The sequence below is a fragment of the Myotis yumanensis genome, unplaced genomic scaffold (genome assembly GCF_028538775.1).
Source record: "Myotis yumanensis isolate MYYU_CA2020_CCGP unplaced genomic scaffold, mMyoYum1.0.hap1 SCAF_4, whole genome shotgun sequence".
NCBI lineage: Eukaryota > Metazoa > Chordata > Mammalia > Chiroptera > Vespertilionidae > Myotis > Myotis yumanensis.
Window position 1 is genome coordinate 95,471,894 of NW_027223755.1, and position 20,539 is coordinate 95,492,432.

Sequence of the window (20,539 nt, forward strand, 5' to 3'; positions counted from 1 at the left end):
TGTATGAAATAAAATGCAATGAGATTTACTAACAGTAACTACATGCCTCAAACAATTTAGGCAGTAATCATGCCAAAAATTTAAGGATTTGTTCATAAATTTTCTAAAATTAACTGTGCTGTCCATATCCCCAACTATAGGCCCCATTTCCAAATCACCTCTTGGTATCTTGCACCTTCACTGCACTCAGGTTGGCTCACTCTCATGGTCAGACCTTGGCCATGCCCTTGCTATAGAGAGAGCTTGCCCACCTTTCACTGCTGGAAGGAAACATGGAGACCCAAAGCAGCAATTACTCAAGTTGAGCGAGTTCGTTCCAACAGCCCTTAGGGGAAAAAATGTAGGCTAGTTCCTTTTTAAAAGCCTGGACTTCATTTGATTACAAAGAGTTATTCAGATGTGATGAACACAACAAAACTGCAGACAAGCCCCATGGTTTTTTGGTTTTTTTAAATATTTATTCATTGAGTGATTTAAGATGTGTACCACTACTCCAGTTGGGTAAACCACATTGAAGAATTTGACTGCAGGTCTTCAGATTCAGCCAAATGTTTCCATTAATTTCACTCTATAAAATACCAGACATTATAATTAAGGTTTTAATGCTTCAGCCATGCTCAGAACACTGCAGTGTAAGGATGACTTCAACCCACTCATGCCAAGTTAGGATGAAAGGAACAGAACTAATGAGCTACGATGTCTAAAAGAATCTGATAATCTATCTCAAGATGAAGAGAGATTCTGTTCCCCAAAAGCAAAGTGTTAAGTTTTAAAATTCAGCCTACAATGTTCTCAAGAGACTGGGGGGAGAAAAAAAATCATTATTTTAAAAGTACCACACATATATGCAATCTTCCATGATTCGTTTTATATCTAAACTGGTACAAAGAAAGGCTTTAAAAATCTAGCAGTCAGAACTAACTTTTCCTAAGAGAAATAATTTTCCTTTCTAACCTAGGTCTCGGGGTTAGTCTGTGCTCAGGTGGCACAGGAGAAAGCAAGGGGATACAAAGGGAGGGAGTTACCAGTGATTAAATGCAATGGAAAAAAGTAACGAATGCTAAAGTTTTCAAAAAGTTTAATGGAGCCAATAAGGCATATAAATTGTGTTCTGGCAGACAAGACCTGCTTTCTCTTACCAAAGAAAATGGCACATATTTTATCAAAATTTGACAATCAAGAGTAAAGGGTACTGAGATTAAGCGTCAGAGCACCAACTAAAACAACCCCCCCCCCCCCAAATTGTCACTCAACTTGGAAAGAGGAACTAGACAGAACCAAGGCATAAAGGGGAGATTAAATATGCGTTCCTCAATCTCAAAAAAATCCTTTAGGAGTAGGAGTTCTGGCCACATGTGAGCAACTTATCACACCACCAAACCCCAACTCCAGAATCTAAATTTACAACGACAGAAAAACACAGATATCTCCAACTGCATTTCTTTGTATAATCCCAAGGGCAGCTTGAAAGTATTCATATTACAGAGGTTTGTCCATTTCAGGTAAAATGAGAGATTGCTATATTTCTTCCTGCTATAATATTAAAACAAAAATAATCCACTTTTGCCAAAATTTAGAAATATCTTTCATTCCTAGTTTTAGCATGGAATTGACTTTTTTAAATAAAAGGTTTTATATATAATGATTACAGAACTCCAGTTCACACATTTCTAACATTCTGTTTACATCCCACCCAGTCGATGAATATTATGGTTAACTTAGCAAAGTTTTTTCACATAAAGATATTAAATGGCTGAAAATTGCAAACTTTAACAAAGTGCTGTGAGTAAATTACTGGAAAAACCCTTACATTGGATTTGCAATGGTCTTTTAAGGATAAAAAGAAGTAACTGATACTGGACTACAAATTTGCAAGGAAACATTTTTTCACTGTCCTACTTGATATATATTATATAATAATATGGTAGAATAAATTACAGTACCTGGCAGGCTGACATCAGTTCTTCATCTAAAAAAAGACTATCATTCAGTTCGAGATATTAAAAATGAAGATGAAACATGCTCTAAAACATTGTAGCTACAAGAGGTCTTATATTTTACTCAAAAGAGGAATCTAGTGAGAACTTTTATTTAGGTCTACCTAACATCTAGAGAACCTCCATGCGATTCCATCTTTTCCAGAATGAGATTCCAAACTGCCCTTTTTAGGAGAGGGATTCGAGTTGGGTTTTGCTATTTAAGTTGTAATCACATTGTAAGCAGATCAAGACCTATTTTAACCTGCCACCCATTCCAATGGAAACTGCACAATGTAGGGCACTCATAAAAAATGTAAAACAGGACAGAAAGGCTGGAATACCTACACTCCCACCATCCATCTCCCTTCTCATGAATACTATACCAAAAAGGAAGCCCACTCTCAAATTTTATGACCTCTCTACTTGAGGTCACCTTGAGTGCAGTCTACATGTTTACATTTACCATAAGAATAAGTACCCTGCATGGGAAGCAGTACTTGTCTTAAAACTGGAGTTTAAGCCTAAAGGGTTCATTCATCTGGGGGCGATTAAAATATTGCTACTTTTAGAGCACTAACACACACAAAGTGAATCCAATAAAGTTCTGTGTATTGATTCAATATTAAGTATTAATTGCATGACCATCATAGCACCTCTTTACATCACACAATCACCAGAATTAGCAACTGCTTTGAAAACTGAAAACAGGGCACAGTCCAAGAATTAGAAGTTGCACACTGTTACTATATAGAAATCAGGTGCATGGTACAGTGCTGCTGTGCAAAAATGGAAGCCTGCAGATTTGACGAGGAAGCCAAATCGTGTTTTAGACAATTTTAGGAACCTGGCAATACTGTTGAAGCAAAATACTCAACACAGCAGGAAATGGAGGGGGAAAAAAGCATTCTATAACCAAATAAACATCTGATATTTCCTTTCCCTTTGAGAATAAATACAGTTAAGGTCACTTTTAGCCTTGGAACGGATATATGTTTGCCTATGATGATCTTGCTAACTACACAATATCTGATGTCCTCTGCTAGGATTATAGTTTTAAGAAAGCCATGGTTACAAGAGGCATCTACTGTAAATACCTAGAACTTCCTTTTATGGCAACCACTATAGAATTCACTTGTCTTAGAAACAGTGAACAAGGGAAGATGGCCTCATGTTTCCTTTGCAATAATAGTATATGTTGAGGATCAAGTGGCTTTCAAGCAGCATGGTGGGTGTGAAAATGTTTTCAGTTTAGATCATTCTGTTGCGTTTATGGGTTGGTGAGTCTGTAATGACATCGCCACACTGGGCTGAGGTACGCTTTCTAGTTCCACCATTGTCCAAGTGGAGTGCCATTTCTTCTGATATGAAAGTGTTCAAATCGACATCATGGAGTCCATTTCTCCTTCGACTAGCATTCGATCCACTGCTTACATGTGTAGGAGAGCCTGGGGTACTCGAACGCACGCTTATACTAGCCATTGCACCACTAAGACCTAGGAAGAAGAAAAAAGGTTTTAGAGTTGCTCAATTATTCAACCCTCTTGAAAGCAACCCACTTTACTTTCAATGTTGTCATAGTGTCAAAGGATGCCTGACATCTTTTGTAAGGGGTCCCCAGAGAGCAAAGCTTTATTCTGGAAAGAGGAATTGTCTGGCTTTCATATGAGATGTTTTATTGGTAATACTACCAATATTTACAGTATTGGTAGGTACCAACTATTGGAAGCTTATGTAGCAAGCACCATGCTAGGTATACAAACAGGTCATGAAATCCTCCCTCTCTCTTAGCTAGGTACTGTATATGCAATTTATAGCTGAAGACAGAAGGTGCTTGTTTTAAATAATTTCAGTTATTGAAAGTCACCATTCCAACAGATCCCTCTCTCTGATGTGTCTGTGGGTCTAGAAGGGTGGTGTGTGTTTACATGCACAAAGGGGAACAAGCAATCATTCCAGGCCTGAGTAAGCTTTCAACATCCCCTTCTAGATAAGGTGACTTTATAATTTGTCATCCAAAACAGTACACTATCAAACCCCAAAAAAAGGCTCACTGCTATAAATTTTGCTGGGACATCAAGTACTAAATGAGTCTGCCCTGGCCTGCCAACATGGCTCAGTGGTTGAGCGTTGACCTATGAACCAGGTCACGGTTCAATTCCCAGTCAGAGCACGTGCCCAGGTTGTGAGCCCAATCCCCAGTAGGGGGTGTGCAGGAGGCAGCCAGATAGTTGATTCTCATCATTGATGTTTCTATCTCTCCCTTCCTCTCTGAAATCAATAAAAACATATTTTAAAAAAACAAGTCTGCCCTGGACAACTTGGGCTGCCTGATTACTCAAGTTCTGGACTCTATTTGTTAGATACCCCCTTAGGACAACCTAACTCATTATCATCTATAATCCAGTGGGGAAGGGCAAGAGAACCATAAAAAATCCTACTGCTTTGCTTGCACAGTTAAGTTATTAAATCCAGAATAGACCTAACACTCATTGCTGAACACTCAATTCCTTACTCTTGAACAGTTAAGGAGGCAGACATGTTCCACTCCTAAACGTTCAGGATAAACCTGTAAAAGGCGTGAGACAAGAAAACATAAACCACAGCACTGAATTTAAAAGCCTAACACCATTGGCAGTAGGTATTTCTTCTCACGAATTTCCCCTTACGCTATTCTAGTATCACCATGGGATTTTGTTGTCGCTTGATTAAATTTATGTAATATGATCTAGTATTATCAATGTTTCCAAAGAATAAGAAGAGGGTGGTTTCATAGGGGCCCATTCTTTCTAATCTTAGGTTTGTAAATATGAATTAAATGTGAACATTAAGTTGAAAAAGAATTTTCTGCCTCCTACCACATCAAATCTATTAAATTCCCTTTGACATTGTTCTCACTCTACAAATACTGTAAAAACTTTCAAGCCCACAGCCTCAACCACCTCCCACATGTTAAGCATGTTTCTGCAGCCCTCACCTCTCTTCTAAGCTGCTCTAACCAACCTGTCCCCTCACTGCTCTCCCTGTAGACAACACATCCAACCCTTCCCACTGATGGCCAGAGGAAATCTAATCGTGTCCCTTTTAAGCTCTAAACACCTTTCCAAGGCTGGCAACTATTTTTAAAAAAAATAGAGTACAAGCACGAATATTGGAGTACTTACTGTGTCCAGCACTGCACTAAGTACTTTTCAATTTCATCCTCAAAATAACCCTATGACACCTGTATTATCTCCATTTTGTAGATGAAACACCAAGATTAAGTGAGCCACCCAAGATCACACAGCTAATAAAACAAAAACTGGGACTTAAACTCAAGTAGATTCCATATTCCTATTCACTGTTATACTGCCCCCTCTTAAAAGTCTAAAGTATTTCAGTGTGAAGTGACCTTAGGGTCTAGAGGGCCTAGCCTGCTTTAGGCCCCATCTCTTTGAAGTTACTCTCCTTTCCTGCTTTCCTCTGGCCCCATAAGACTGAATCGTGACTGCCTGTACCTGAGAATTTGCAGTTCCTACAATGGCTGGGCCTGTGCCTACCTTCCAACATCTGCTTCCCACTGGTTTTTCCAGTGCCTCTGATACCGTTGTAATTAACTAGTTAGTAATAATAGGAAAGGAGCAAAGGGAAGCCAGACATTATAGGCATGTCATTTGGACCAGTGGGAGATGAGCCGAGCCGAGCTCCTCTCCTATCTGGTCTTAAACCTCCCTTCTGAGGGCTTCTCCTCTGGTTTTCCCACCTCTCCTTTTTATAGTCTCTTGCGGGCTCCTCTTCCTTCCTGCTTCAAAGTCTCTGCTCCTTTCTCAGTGGCCTGTGTGGGCCTCTTTCTGACCGGCAGATTGGTATGGCCTTGACCCATTCGCTTACCCAGTTTCCAAATCAGTGCGCCACAGGAGCAGACATTTCTCCTCAAGGACCTATCCATTTTTCTAACTGCCTGTTGGACATCTCAAACTTCACATTTTCAAAAAGAACTGGGCTCCTTCCCTAGCCCACACGGATTTACTTAAAATAAATTTTAAAAAGGAAAGCTGCTTCTCCTGTTAAGTTTCATCTCAAACTTAACATTTGCAAAAGGAACTGTACTCCTCCTTTCCCAGCCCACACATGCTAATCAAAAAAATAAAAGGAGGGAAAGCAGCATCTCGGGCTCATTTTCTAGAATAGCACAGTAGCATCATACCATCATTCAACTATCTTTTCAATTCTAGCTAATAAATTTAATACGGTGCCTGGCACGTAACATTCACTGAATTCTGAAAAACAATGATGCTTCAGAGTCCTATCCAATATTTTGAAACCCACCGAAATCCAAAGCTGTTAATGTTTATTCACTTCTCCAACACCAGAAAATAAACTCAAGTAGCCCTCTTCACTTAAAGTTTTGCCATCAACTTAAAAATTCAATTATTCCCAAATTACTGGCATTTTTTAAAAATTTTTCACCAAGTCTGTAAACTCGAGAAAGCTGTGTCTGTAACCTCAGTCCTCACAACATACTACTGAAAGATGTCCAAATACTTTAAACAATAACCATCATACTTGTTTCATAATGCAGGAGGTTCTAAGGTAATTATACTGCAAAATTTGGACCTTCAGCAATAGACTAAACTACTGCAGTAATTCAACTCAGGATATTATTTGAAACCACACACACAAACTTCAAGAAGTCCACCCCACCCCAATGCTCCTCTTAAGGTAGCGGTTTCAGGGCAGTATGATTTAACGCGTAAGGACAAACACCTAAGGCTCATAAGTCACTCCATCAGAAGTGAACAGGCACGCCCTTGCCATTCTCCAAGAAAAAGATGAGCATAAATATCAATTTGAAAATTCCCCAGTAACTTCCACAAAATTTATCTTTTTCTGTTGGGTGTTTGACTTGGGTTCAGTTTGACAGCTAAAGTAAACTTACAATGTGCAACATTACCTACTCTTAGCAGTGAGATTTCTTTTCAAAGTTTAACTAATCTTCCCCAAAAAGACTTTCTAAGTGTCCAAAAAAAAAAAAAAAATTAAGATTAACAACCAAAAAAAAAAGTGTATTTTAAACAGCCCAAATTTTATTTAATAAACCAATGACAGCTACTAAAAGATGCTTTAGAAAACCTTAGCTAAGCCACATGAACAATCAGGCCTATACAAGTACAGAGAATCTAAACATGCTTCAGAACTAAAAGTGAAGTTGTATAGCCCAAGGGCATACACCCAACAAAAACACACTTTTTCAAAAGAGCTATAGGAATATCAATTGACAAAAAGCAATAGAACAAGTAGTATGATTAGACAGAAAAGTCTCAATTGCTTAATACAAGATAAACTTTATCAGTTTTAAAGTTTCTGCATCCATTTTAAATGATTAGTGAAGGAATGAGGGAAAAAAATTAGAATTTAATCATACTTTGAAAAGAAAGCTCCCACTGGAGCTAAAACAAAGTTACAAGTCCAGGTTATAGGAATCTAGGTTACATGGTAAATTGTTAAAAGCAGCACATAACTATTATTTTCATATCAAGTTCATGCTTAGCATAATAAGAAAATCCTATTTTGAGAATTACATGATTCCAGCTTACCAACACATAGTTAGGTCACACATAGGCAGTGAAAGAGTAAATGCAGAACCAATCCACCTCCTTCCTCCACCAGCAGCCTCTGGCCTGGAAGCCAGGTCTATACTCTATTTGTTTACCACCACCACTGCCCCACCCTACCCTACCCCACCCTGCCCCACCCCACCCCACCCCACCCCACCCCCAGCCCTGTGAGGGATAGCCCTGAAAGAGAAGGCAGACTGTTATTACTGTTGATCCACTCAGCAAGACAGGTTCAGGACCCTCTGCAGATGTGCTCCACCAGAAAGAGGGGAATTTGAAATCCCCACAGCTAGAACAAAGTGGTTAACATCCTAACTGAACCCTAAGAAACTGGTATTCTTGCATATGAAATGAATTGCACTAGTCAAATGGATAGCCCTCCCTTTTCACAAAGTTGTGTTCAGAGGCTTTAAGCAAAAAGCACTTGTGTGTAAGTGTGGTGTTTTAAATGCACCAGGGGGAGTTGAATCATTGAAAAAGAAATTCTACTAGGAAGATTTTGGTAATTTGAAGTAGACCACTCCCCACCCCAATCTGTAAATTGCAATACTGAACTTTTATTGAAGCAAAGCACACTAAATCAAATCAATTACAAAGATACATGTCACACCAAGAAAACATTTTCAGTTACGCTGACAGCCCAAAATGCTTTCAATTTTTCAAAGACAGTTTTAATGCCATGGGGAAATGCTCATGTTAAAATGAAAAAAGCAAGATACAGTACCACATATTGCAGTATGATCTCAACTATGAAATAATTTTAATATTTATACATTGAAAAAAGACTGGAAGAAAATGCACCAAACATTTAACAGCTGTTATCTTTGTATAGTTGGATAACAAGATACTGAATATTTACTTTTTGGAAATTTTTCAATTTTCCAAGAAATTAGTATTAATAAATCAGAAAACTAGCAAAAAAATAATAAATTCAAATGTTAAATCCCTTCATTAACTACCAATGGATTTTTTAAGAAGTACTAGGTGAGTAAACTGGCTTTGAGGCATGGCTACATGTATTCCTTTATCTATATGGACTCCTTTTTCACCTTAATGGAGAAAAAAAGGCCATCATAATTTTATTGCAAGTTCAAGCAATTTTGTACCATGGATGTTGGAAGCTTTAGTTAAGTCCTAGACCCTCAGCAAGTTATATCTAACATTAACATACAGAAAATGCCAACTTTTCGTCAAAAATTTTAATGCTATCTTAATTGCCTTAATTATTCTTGTTCTCAGAGGCTGGTCTGAACAATGGGCATTAGTTTAGAAATTCCAGCCTTAAGAGGAATTTTAAAGAATATTCTTTAAAATAATCCATCTTAAGCAATTAAGAAATGAGATGGCTTTGGTGCATTAATCTCTTATATCTTAATTTCCAAGTAAGTTCTTAAAACATTTTACTGTTAAGTAACTGATGATATCTGTTATTCAAGAAGATACAGATCACAACATTCAAGCATTTATTAAGAATCTACAGCTCCACACACTGTGCTAGAAGTTGGGCAAGAGGAGAAAAGGGACTTTAAAAGGTGGATGTACAAAAATCCCCCACAGGTCAGTTCCAAATAGTCCTCTGCAACAGACAGTTCCAAGGAGTTTCTTTTATAACATACCATCAGTTTAAAAATAGTTAATCTAAATTTTTGTGCTCAACTGTCAAATTTTGTGTCTAAATATTTAGCTTTACAAATGGAAGGGATGAAAAGTGACAGGGAAGGGGGAGAGACAGAGAACCAAGCATAATTACTTAAATTTCTTCCGAAATGTACCAGACAGACCTCAACTGAATAAGAAATTTTAAGAGGAAGATTTAGTAACTTCTATTATCACTCTAGTGCACACAGGCCTAACAATGACAAAATAACAAAAGCTGCAAAACCTGTGCTCAAGGAGAAAGACAATCCTGTTGTGGTTCAGGCTGCCCAGAATCAGTTTTCCATAAATTGTAGGGGAAGAAGAGTCTTACTCAGTTTTATGTAAGTATGACAAATTAAGAACTTACATTTTTTCTAGGTAAAAATTCCTAGCTGACCTTATATCCCTGAAAACAATTTCAAACAATTACATTTTTCTTATAAGGCCCTATACCCAGTTTCTCCAGATCCAAGGATTTGTCAAATAATTTAATAATTTATGAGAATAAGGATCTCCACAACCCTCAGAGAAAGACTGTGTTAGGCAAAAAGGGAGAAAACAGAATTGGAGCCTATTAACTCCTAAGGGGTTGGCACTGTCCCTCTATCTGATTGCCTGGGTTTATAAACTTCAAACTGTCTAATGTAATTCTATTAGGCTAGAAATTCCTTGAGATTATTTGATTCTCCTTTGTATCACCCTGCTCCTACCACTAGCCTCTCTAATATAGCGCTTGCTATTTACAGTGTTCAGTAAATGTTGGGCAATAGGAAAGGCTACAGAATAATACTTTATTTTTTAAATGACTACAACCTTCCACAGAAGGAATTTAATTGCAAAAGTCAGAATTTTATAACACTGCATCCACATACACACAAAACACAACAACAAAGACTTTAGACTTCAATACTCACTAAATAGGTACTGTTATCTCACAAAGTTATTTCTTAAAAAAAAAAAAAAAAAGAAAACTTTACTTTTGTTTCTTTCCTTTTTCAAATTCTCATTTTGTATTAAAGGCTAGACTACCTATGTTTGCCTAAGTCCCTCCCAGCACTTACACTGTATTTTTTTAAACTTGTTTTAAACAAAACAAACTTAAAATTGGACAAGGTGACATTTCAAAGCCAAATGCTACTTAATAGCAATGGTTCCCACCAGACACGAGACCCTATTGTGCTAGAGGCCTTTTGAGTTTGAACTGATGAATTTTACAAAGGGTTAACCCAGGCCCAGTAGGGTTAGTTCCTAGTACAGCAGTAGAGATTATCAAAATGACTTCTGGAACTAAAACAAAGTGTCTCTGATTTTTCTGGAATAGTCTGAACCAGGGCCAGAAACCTACAAAGACCACCTATGAGATGATTTGAATGAGAGCAAAGCTTTGAATAAAGTTTAAACAAAGTCTGACTTGGCATCCTGCTTCCTCTTCCATCCAGGTCTCCATCTTCTCCCTATATGAAGGCATGTCCCATTCTTACTCTGGACCCTTACAACACCTAAATCTCATGATGACAAACAGAACTCAGAATAAAGACACTAGATTTCAATCTAAGGCTTTTTTCCAGACAAAACCACTAGCTTGGGCATGCCAACTCAGAATCTCTCTCTCCATACAATACAAAGAGAACATCACCAACCTCACTGGTTTATATCAACATGAAACAAGCTCAAGGTCTTAGCAAGTAATGTAAGTAATTAACAGTAATTTGCAAGTAATCCCTGTCCCTCTGGAGTGATTTCTGAAATTTTAAAAAGCCACCCTTATTAAAAAGGGAGGGGGAAAAGTAGCCCCGAATGCCACTGGAACTCTAAGTCTAAACTTGCATTCAGGGGCAAAGAGAGCACTCACAGGACTTAGAACTAACCAGAGGTCCTGCTCCTCTCAAGTCAAAGAACACTTACACAGTGTTGTGGAAGGGTAGGTACTTTGCGTAGTTTCTCATTTACTACATCACCTTATTAACGAAGTATTACACCTTTTACAACAAAGGAGACTGCCTTGGAGAGGCTAACCATATTGCCCAAGGTCATACTGGGAAAGTAGCCTGTATACAAAGTTTAAATGGTCACAGCCATTGATCTTCAAGCCTACTTGTCCACATTTCCTTATGGGGAAAAAACCAAAAGATACAAATTCATGTTATTTTCTGATGTCTTTAGAAAAGTAAGCCTGGAGACCTATCCCATCCCATCCCCTACCCCTACCAAGGGGAGGGAGTAGAGAAACCCCAAATGTACAAACACAGAGGCACAGTGGTTAGGAACATTCATTTAGATATTCAGACAGATCTAGAATATCTATTTTACTACTTACTGACTGCTTCCATTTTATCCAAATAAACCTTTCTTCACTGATAAAATGGCAAAGACTCAAGGTAAGAGTGTGGATTAAAGGAGACCCTCCTTATTAGTGGGGTGCTGACACCAAGTAAACATTAAAAGTATAGTTCTTATTATAAGTCATCCTCAGGCCCCACTCCAAGTCTTGGTTGTTCTAATTTAGGTTTACTTTGTAGCACTCCTAAGGAACACCAGTTAGTGTACCCGTATTGCAGTCACCTAGGGAACTGTATCCTTACTCTTTCTAAAGGTTCTTTGCCCACACTGTGTTGCACCCATTTACCTAACAGACATCTGAACCAGCATTAAGCCCAGAACACATCTACACCAGGTTCTACTAAAGCCAGAAGCTGTGAGACAAGGCCCCTTCCCTAAGGCAGCCCTGTCTAATGGAAGGAAAAGCCATGGAAACAATTCAAACTGGAAGAGCAAAGATAAAGATACTGTTCAGTGAAAGATTGAGAAAATGAGAACTGAAGGAAAGCTTTTAATCTGAAAGGATAAACAGGCATAGGGAAAATTTCAAAAGAGAATGGAGAAGATAGACACAAAAAGAAAAAAAAGAAAGAAAATAGCAGTATTTAATAGATCAAACAATATGACTAAGATACCTGACCCAAGGTTAAGACCAAGTCATAAGGCCCTTGCAATGCCATGCTGAGTTCTGACTTCACCCTATAGGCCATAGGAAAACAAAGGTTATTTTTTCAGTAAAGAGAAGAGATCCAAAAAATCGACTCCCAATCGCCCCAGGAAAGATGGACTGGCAAATGGGTCAATTCAGGACTGGGAAATAAGAGCAGGAAGATTATTCCTAGAGCCCAGGTCTCACCTCCTCCAGAGAGCCTTTTCTGAATCCATAGCCAGATTGCCCCAGAATATCTTACACATAACGGGGTTCAAAACATTAAATTATTATCTAATACAACTGTGTTGACCTCAACAGAAAAGAAAGCACTCCACTCCATTCATATATACATGCCCAGAGACTTCATAAAATCTGCATGTACACGTCTGCTGCATGGTTAAATGAGGAAAAGACATGTGTTTGCTGTGGTTGGGGGAGGAAGGATGAGTCTAATCTGAAATGTGTGAGATAGATGCTTGTGGGACACCTGTGGAGATGTCCGCCAGAAGATAATGGTGCACATTATATTTGGCAATAAGGAGGGTCTCAACTGGAAGTATAAATTTTGAAAATTAAGACTGAGATGGCCCTCGAAGTATTTAAAGTCAGTGGGAGAGCCTGAGGAAAAGTCTGAGAGCCTAAGAAGAGAAAAGGAAAATTTCTAGAAGAGAATGGATGACTAAAAGAGGGACAATGAGAAAAATAGAGAACCACAAAAGGTCCAGATAATTTTGGTCTATCTCAAATATGTTTAAATAAAAACAAGGTGGCAGGCATTAAGTCAGTGCTCAGTAAATTTGTTCAGTATATTTTTGATAATGTTAAGACAAGGACTAAAGGATTAATCAGTTTAGCGTATGCTTGTGTTTCTTTGACTTCTCTGAATTTAATATCAGATGACTAAATCCCATAGTACATAGAAAAACTAGCCCTGACTGGTTTGGCTCAGTGGATAGAGCATGGGCCTGTGGACTGAAGGGTCCCAGGTTCAATTCCAGTCAAGGGCATGTACCTTGTTTGCAGGCACATCCCCAGTAGGGGGTGTGCAGGAGACAGCTGATGGATGTCTCTCTTCGAGTTTCTAACTCTCTATCCCTCTCCTTCCCTCTCTGTAAAAAAATCAATAAAATAAAAAGATTATCTGTATATATAAAAGCCTAAGTGACTGTTCGACCGTTCAACTGGTAGCTATAACATGCACTGACCACCAGGGGACAGACGCTCAATGCAGACATGGAAACGTGGAACAGACTGATGAATCTCAGAGGGAAGAGGGGAGGGGGAGAGCAGTAAGAGATTAACCAAAGATCTTATATGTATACTAGAAGCCTGGTGTACGGATTCGTGCACTTGTGGGGTCCCTCAGCCTGGCCTGCAAGGATTAGGCCAAAACCAGCAGTCCAACATCCCTCAAGGAGTCCCGGATTGCGAGAGGGTGCAGGCCAGGCCAAGGGACCCCAGTGGTGCACGAATTCGTGCACCGGGCCTCTAGTCCTTTAATAAAAAAAGAAGAAGAAACTAGAAAGGTAATTATCCTCTGGTAAAAATGGATAGGACATGATATGTGAATCAATGTGACCTACACTCATGTTTGCTTTGATTATAAACTCAAAAAGTCTGCCTCAATATAGCAATTTTTTTTAACCTATGCCCCATCTTGCATTCCAAACTTCATGAATTTAAATTCTTCCTTCAATTGTAGAACTCCAAGAACTTCAATTTGACCTCACATTTCATGTATTTGGCTAAGCAAATTATATGCAAAACTGAATTCTGACAAGCATGTGCCCTAATTAAGATGTTTCAAATACATTTTAAAAGGTCATCTGAACAATTTTCACTTCAATTTACAGACTATTCAATAAAACAGATCACGAGTCGTTACAAAGTTAGTCATTAAGCTATATTTACAATTTAGTTAACAATACCCTACCATTAAAAATAATTCAAATTACTTGAAACACTCAAATCAGACTAGTATTTCCAATAGGCTGATGCTCTCTAAAACCACTAGAGCACAAAACTCAGTATAAATTATGTTTCTGTATACTCTTTCAAGGGGCCCTATTACTTTACCACAACACACATAATTTTAAATACATTAATTCGGTGTATGGAACCTTAGTAATAAGAGCCCACTGAGTCTCAGATATATTCTGGATTGGCACTACTTGTTATATTTACTGGTAAATTTATTGAAGGAAAAGATTATTTTCCTACACAGCTTTATAAGTAAACTTTTTTAAACCCTCACAACTTAAACTAAGTTAAAACTATAAAGAATCCCTTCTTAAACCTATTATTTAAATTCCCAAAGTTCAGTAAAATACTGAATCACAAACTGAACAGATTCAATTTAAAAAAATGTAAGGGGAGTTGGAGAATATAGTTGTTTGGGAAGAAGGCTGGCTTCGCCCTTTGTACAACGTGGGCAAAAAGTAGGTGTACAGTTTTGAGTATGCAAAACAGAGTTTATTCTTCTATTATTACTTATTAATTATTGTATTATTTTCCAAATGAACAACTGTAAACCTACTTTTGGGTACCCTGTATATAACTGCATTAAAACTGAAAACAAGAGTGGCTCTTACGTTTTTCAAATCTATCTTCTAAAGTATAATATTGCATAACACAGAAAAAGACACTTTATCAGGAGAAATATCGAATGAGTCATAAATTTGCTTGATAAAAGAAGAAGCAAAAGACTCAAGATAACTACATCAAATGCATTAAAATTAATCTGACAGCCCTGGATGGGTAGCTCAGTTGGTTAGAGCATCGTTCCCATATGCCAAGGTTGCGGGTTCAATCCCCAGTCAGGCACGTACGTATAAGGACCAACCAATCAATGCATAGATGAGTGGAACAACAAACTGATGTTCCTCACTTGCTCTCCTTTTCACTCTCTCTAAAAATCAATTTAAAATTTTTTTAAAATAAAATTAATCTGACAAACTGCATACTTTTAGTAAATTTTCCAAATTAATGGTAAAAGATGTGAAACTGTAATTCAATAGGAACAGATAAATTTGTATTTTGCCTGAGTTTCGAAAGTTCTGATGGCGTAACTATTCCACTCTATTAGAAAGAGCAAGCAGTAAATATCACATCCATACATCATAGTTTCTTGCAATAAATGTTTTTGTATTTTTTAATTTATCCTAAACTAACTCACAATGGGGGAGGGGGAGGCAAACACTTCAAATCCCATGTTCTAGTTTTAAGATAAGGAATCAAAGTTTGCCACAGAGAACAAAAATCTCTATAAGCATTAAAGTTTCAAGGATATAGAAGCCCTTTGTGTATATTCCACTATTTTTATTACCAGCTTACTTTGTTTTAAATGACCTACACTATGGACTCACTAATCACTTCTATATGCTTAGTCACTGGCACAATCCATGTTTCACCTTGGCTTCAATCAAGTATTATTTTATTGTTTATAGCAGTATTAAATGTTGTCCTATAGAAGTATTTCTCCTAGTTCTATTTGAAAGTCTGTATTAGAGAACAAGCAACAACAGACTCATTGACTACATACATACCCAGACTTCTCCAGTAATATTAAACCCCTCAGCCAAGAATGCCTTTTTTATGACAGGTCTGGCCTGGGGAGATGGTAGCAATAATTAATGAAGTGGACCTGTCCTCTGACAGTCTGCCTAACAAAGCAAAGGACCTAAGGGACAATAGACATAAGGGAAGTCGATTAATCTTCCATTTACCCACTCCCACTTGGTTCATCATCACAACTCTCACCTTCTACAGGCACATGAACTTGGGGTGTCAAAAGTAGTTCCCCTGAGAGCTATACCAGCCTATCATTGACTAGGCTCCTCTAGGAAATTATTACTCTGGTAGAATTCTTAAAACACAAGAACTTCCTCTTTGCCTCAGAGAGTAAGAAAACATGTATAACATAAGTGTAAAGCAATAAAGTCTAATCAATGCTGCAAAAGACTGTTATTGTAAAATCAGTAAGCTCAAACTTTCTAAAAACATTTTTTAGAATGGGTTAGCTAATATTAAAAAATTTGCCCATATATGTCCTTAGCTTCCATTCTATTTAAACATTTCTAGAGCAAGTAGTTACTATAATGGAAAAAAAAATCATATATCTGGACCTAAACCTAAATATGAAAATGGATCCACAGGCACACTCTTAACCATTTTCCAAAGAAATATGTTTAAACGGCTTTACCATGCAGAGCTATGGCTTCCCGGAAGGGTTGCAAATCAGTCTCTACAGATGAGCTAGTTTCCGTTGAAGTAGCTCGGTTAGGGGACACTACAGTCAGTCTTGGGGGAGCTCTAGAGTTTCGTGGTGGAGGAACTTTCCCACACAGGAAGCTGATCAAATCTTCTCTACGAATAGTTCTTCTGCGCTTTTTAACCCAAGCCAACACATCCTTATTGCGTCGCTGATAGCCAATCTGAATTCCAATATCAAAACTTCGCTGATGGGTGTCCACACTTTCTGTTAGAAAAAAAGAAAACGATACATGATGATCAGTAGAACCATGCTGCATTTAAAAAAAAAAAAATTTTACAAGTTAACCAAAATGAGTATCATGAAGGATGGAGCTCTCTATATCTATCAGTAATCTATTAAACTGAATTGTATTTTTGTTTGTTATACGTGACATTTAATCATAATGCTCTAAATTCAGATAACATATCACATAGTCCTGGAGCTTCTGCCATGTTCTTTACAAAACTTAAGTAAAAAGAGGGACTACTTATTAGCCAAATTTCCATCTTTAAATTGCTATTACCTTAAAAAGCTTGCTATGAAACTAGCTCATTTAATAATGCTAACAATGGGTAAATTATTAAATGTTTATTAGTACTATTTATACTCAGCTTCACCTGAGAAAAGATTAATACAAATCCGTATCTTGAGAGCGGTACTGCTGTCCCCTTATTGCAAGAGAAAACAGGAATTGAGCGCTGAGTAACTTCATGAAGGTCACAGAATAATATATACAAGAGCTAGAACTTTGCTCGAGTCTGTGGTTCTTATCCATTAATCTATACTGCTCTCCTTCAGAAAAAAAAAAGTGAATTCTCATGAATTCTAAATAGGATCATTCAATGGATGACTAAATATTGCGTATCAATCAGGCCTCGCTCACCCAGCAGCATTTACCATGTTATTTTGGAGATGCACTCCTACTGACCAGTTCAGCACTGACCGGGGGAACGTACTGAAAGGAGCAGCAAACTTTTTAGAAACGGGGAAATTAATTCGGATTGACTACTCAACAAAACTGAACAGTACGGTTGAAACAAAAAGGTTTCACTCATTTCCCTAGGTATAGCTTCATTCTACTCCAGTACCCAACAGTTTTCCATAAACTCATAACCATTCCAATTCCAAAAGACCTTGCCTTAAAATTTCTGGCCTCCCAGTCTCCCTGTAGATATTTCCCCCTTATATAAAGAACCAGAATGTTCAAGAAAACAATCCCTGAAATTTATTTTTAGTTGTGCTACTCAAGCAGCAGAAAACCACCAGTATATCTTTAATAGCCCAGCTGGTATGACTCAGTGGTTGAGCATCAACCTATGAATAAGGAGGTCACGGTTCGATTCCTGGTCAGGGCACATGTCTGGGTTGCGGGCTCGATCCCCAGTGTGGGGTGTGCAAGAGGTAGCCGATCAATGATTCTCTCTCATCATTGATGTTTCTCTCTCTCGTCCTCTCCCTTCCTCTCTGAAGTCAATAAAAGGCCAAGAAATGTAGATGATTTTTTGTGTTAAGCAAAAATTTGCTTTTACAAAAGATCCTGAGATAAAGAACTACCTGTAATTTTTTAAAAATATTTTTACTAGAGGCCCAATGTATGAAATTCGTGCAAGAGTAGTCCTTCCTTCCCCCAGCTGCCAGCACCGGCTTCCCGCTGGCACCCGAGACCTGAGCTTCCCTCCCGCAGCCGGCAGGCACCCAGGACCCAGGCTTCCTTTGCAGCCCGAGCTTCGTCCGGAAGGTCGTCTGGAAAGATGTTCAGTCTATAATTAGCATATTACACTTTTATTATTACAGATTGATTTCAGAGAGGAAAGGAGGGGGGGGGGGCATCAATGAGAGAATCATTGATCAGTTGCCTTCCGCCCACCCTACAACAAGATCAAGCCCACAATCCAGGCATGTGCCCTCACCAGGATTTGGATTGTGACCTTCTGTTTCATAGATCAACATTCAACCACTGAGCCATGCGGCCCAGCATGGCCTTTTTTTCTTTTTAAATCCCTTGTCTGCTACAAAGATAGATTCTGAAAGGAGTAGCAATAATCAATGAAGAGCGGTGTCCCAAAAAGAAAAACAAGAATTCAGACATCACAGAGGCTCTTAAACTGTATGAATTTCTATTATTAAAAAAAAGATGGCAAAGAGGGCAACACAAGCAGAATATTATTACAAGTTATTCCTGCCGAAACCAGTTTAGCTCAAGTGGATAGAGCATCGGCCTGCGGACTGAAAGGTCCCAGGTTTGATTCCGGTCAAGGGCATGTACCTTGGTTGTGGGCACATCCCCGGTGGGAGATGTGCAGGAAGCAGCTGATGGATGTTTCTCACTCATCCATGTTTCTAACTCTCTATCTCTCTCCCTTCCTCTCTGTAAAAAGTCAGTAAAATATATTTTAAAAAAAAGTTATTCCTTACCAGATGATCATTCCTTATTGCTAAAAAGTTAAAAAGAAAAAGGGAAGTTGTCCATGGGAGCACTCTTAAAAATATTAAAACTCCATCCCAATTTTGAAAAAGTAGACTCTAATTTTACAGATATAAAAAGCAGCTCAAGAATGAAGTCATTTCTCCAGTATTTCACTACCAGAATAATGGCCAACTTACATGAATCAATGTCTTCTGATTTCTCATTTCACATAAACAAAAAGGAAGTATGAACTCCATCTTAAAGGCAAATTGTATTTAAGAGGACAATAGAGCACTTTTCCACCTCTCAGTCTTAAAGACTTAGATGAAGCCACCCCTTAGAGGAGTAGATAAAAATTCTAAGATGACCTTGTTAAGCTGTGTCTAGACCTTAAGTTTTCTGAAGAAATTGAAGCATTTTAAGAGAAATCAAGTCATCAAGAAAACTAAGCCCATCCCAAAGAAGGGAGAAGAAGAAACACAAAATATATGAACCTAGAGCAGTGATGGCGAACCTATGACACACGTGTCAGAGGTGACACGCAAACTCATTTTCTTGGTTGATTTTTCTTTGTTAAATGGCATTTAAATATATGAAATAAATATCAAAAATACAAGTCTTTGTTTTACTATGGTTGCAAATATCAAAAAATTTCTATATGTGACATGGCACCAGAGTTAAGTTAGGGTTTTTCAAAATGCTGACACGCCGAGCTCAAAAGGTTCGCCATCACTGGCCTAGAGCAACCAGGTTTCTAAAAACCTGCCCTACACCTAAAAGAATTGTAATCCAGTTCATAACTGGAGAAGCTTCTCTTTTTCCAAACACAATGACTAAGGAAATTTCATTTTTCAAGAACTAAATGGAGGTAAGCCCAGAACTAGATATACAGAGGGGAAAAAGTTGGAAGCATGAAAGGGACACAACAAGCCCAAAGCAGGCTTTGATGGCACAAAGATGAAGCAGACATGTAAATGTACATCTGACAAAACAGACAGCAAAAAAGAGAAGCTACACCTGCTACAAACCTTCAGTAAGGTGGTTTAGTTTAAAGAAACTGACAATCCAGGAAAGAAAGAGGTTGGCAAACAAAGTTTTGGTTTGTTCTGATTAAAGGCACAAGAAAGTCTCAAAATTTAGATCTGCAAGAGGCTGATGATTTAATCAGATTTGAAGAAAATTGGAAAACTCAATATTCACTGGTTTAGATGAGTTAAATAACTAGTTGTGAACTTCTTTTATAGTGTATGCAACTGACAAATCATTTCATCTCAAAAATTCTGCACAAGTCTCAATATCCAAACCCAAGAGCACACTAAAAATTAGGCATTTTGTGACTTTTACCTACTAGAAGATAGAGTAGAAGGAAAGCAGATATAACATTTAAGGTCTTCAGGTACACACTTTTGCATTGCCTGGACATAGCTTAGTTTTATACCATTAACAACATCTCCTGAAAACAAATCCAATTAGTTTACCACCCAGATTAATCCAATCTGTTATTTTCCCTAAATAGGAAAATCTCATGTTGACACTAAAGCATTTAAAATATAGTCCTATGTTTAGGACTTCAGCTACTTGGTTGAAAATAAAAACCCTCCCGAAATACCTTGAACTAAGTAGGAAAAACCTAAATGCTTATTTGGAGAATCTTAGGCATGGCTAGACTAGCTTTTAATTTAAATCGCAGGTTAGACA

At 37.9% G+C, this 20,539-nt stretch overlaps 1 protein-coding gene across 2 annotated transcripts in view; it reads right to left on the reverse strand.

Moving 5' to 3' along the window:
* Positions 1-433: 433 nt before the first annotated feature.
* LOC139009065 (HUWE1-associated protein modifying stress responses 1) overlaps positions 434-20,539 on the reverse strand; it is a 29,562-nt gene continuing 9,456 nt past the window's right edge. Inside the window, exons 3-5 of one of the 2 annotated variants that reach the window (XR_011471262.1) lie at positions 16,384-16,659; positions 1,944-3,472; positions 434-568 (exon numbers count right to left, since the gene is read on the reverse strand). Coding sequence is in view for 1 of the 2 variants with exons in the window: in XM_070413000.1 (XP_070269101.1) it covers positions 3,228-3,472; positions 16,384-16,659 (521 nt within the window). In the remaining variant the exon portion in view is untranslated. Of the gene's footprint in view, positions 3,473-16,383; positions 16,660-20,539 lie in introns of both variants that reach the window. The other variant, XM_070413000.1, reaches the window with a different exon arrangement.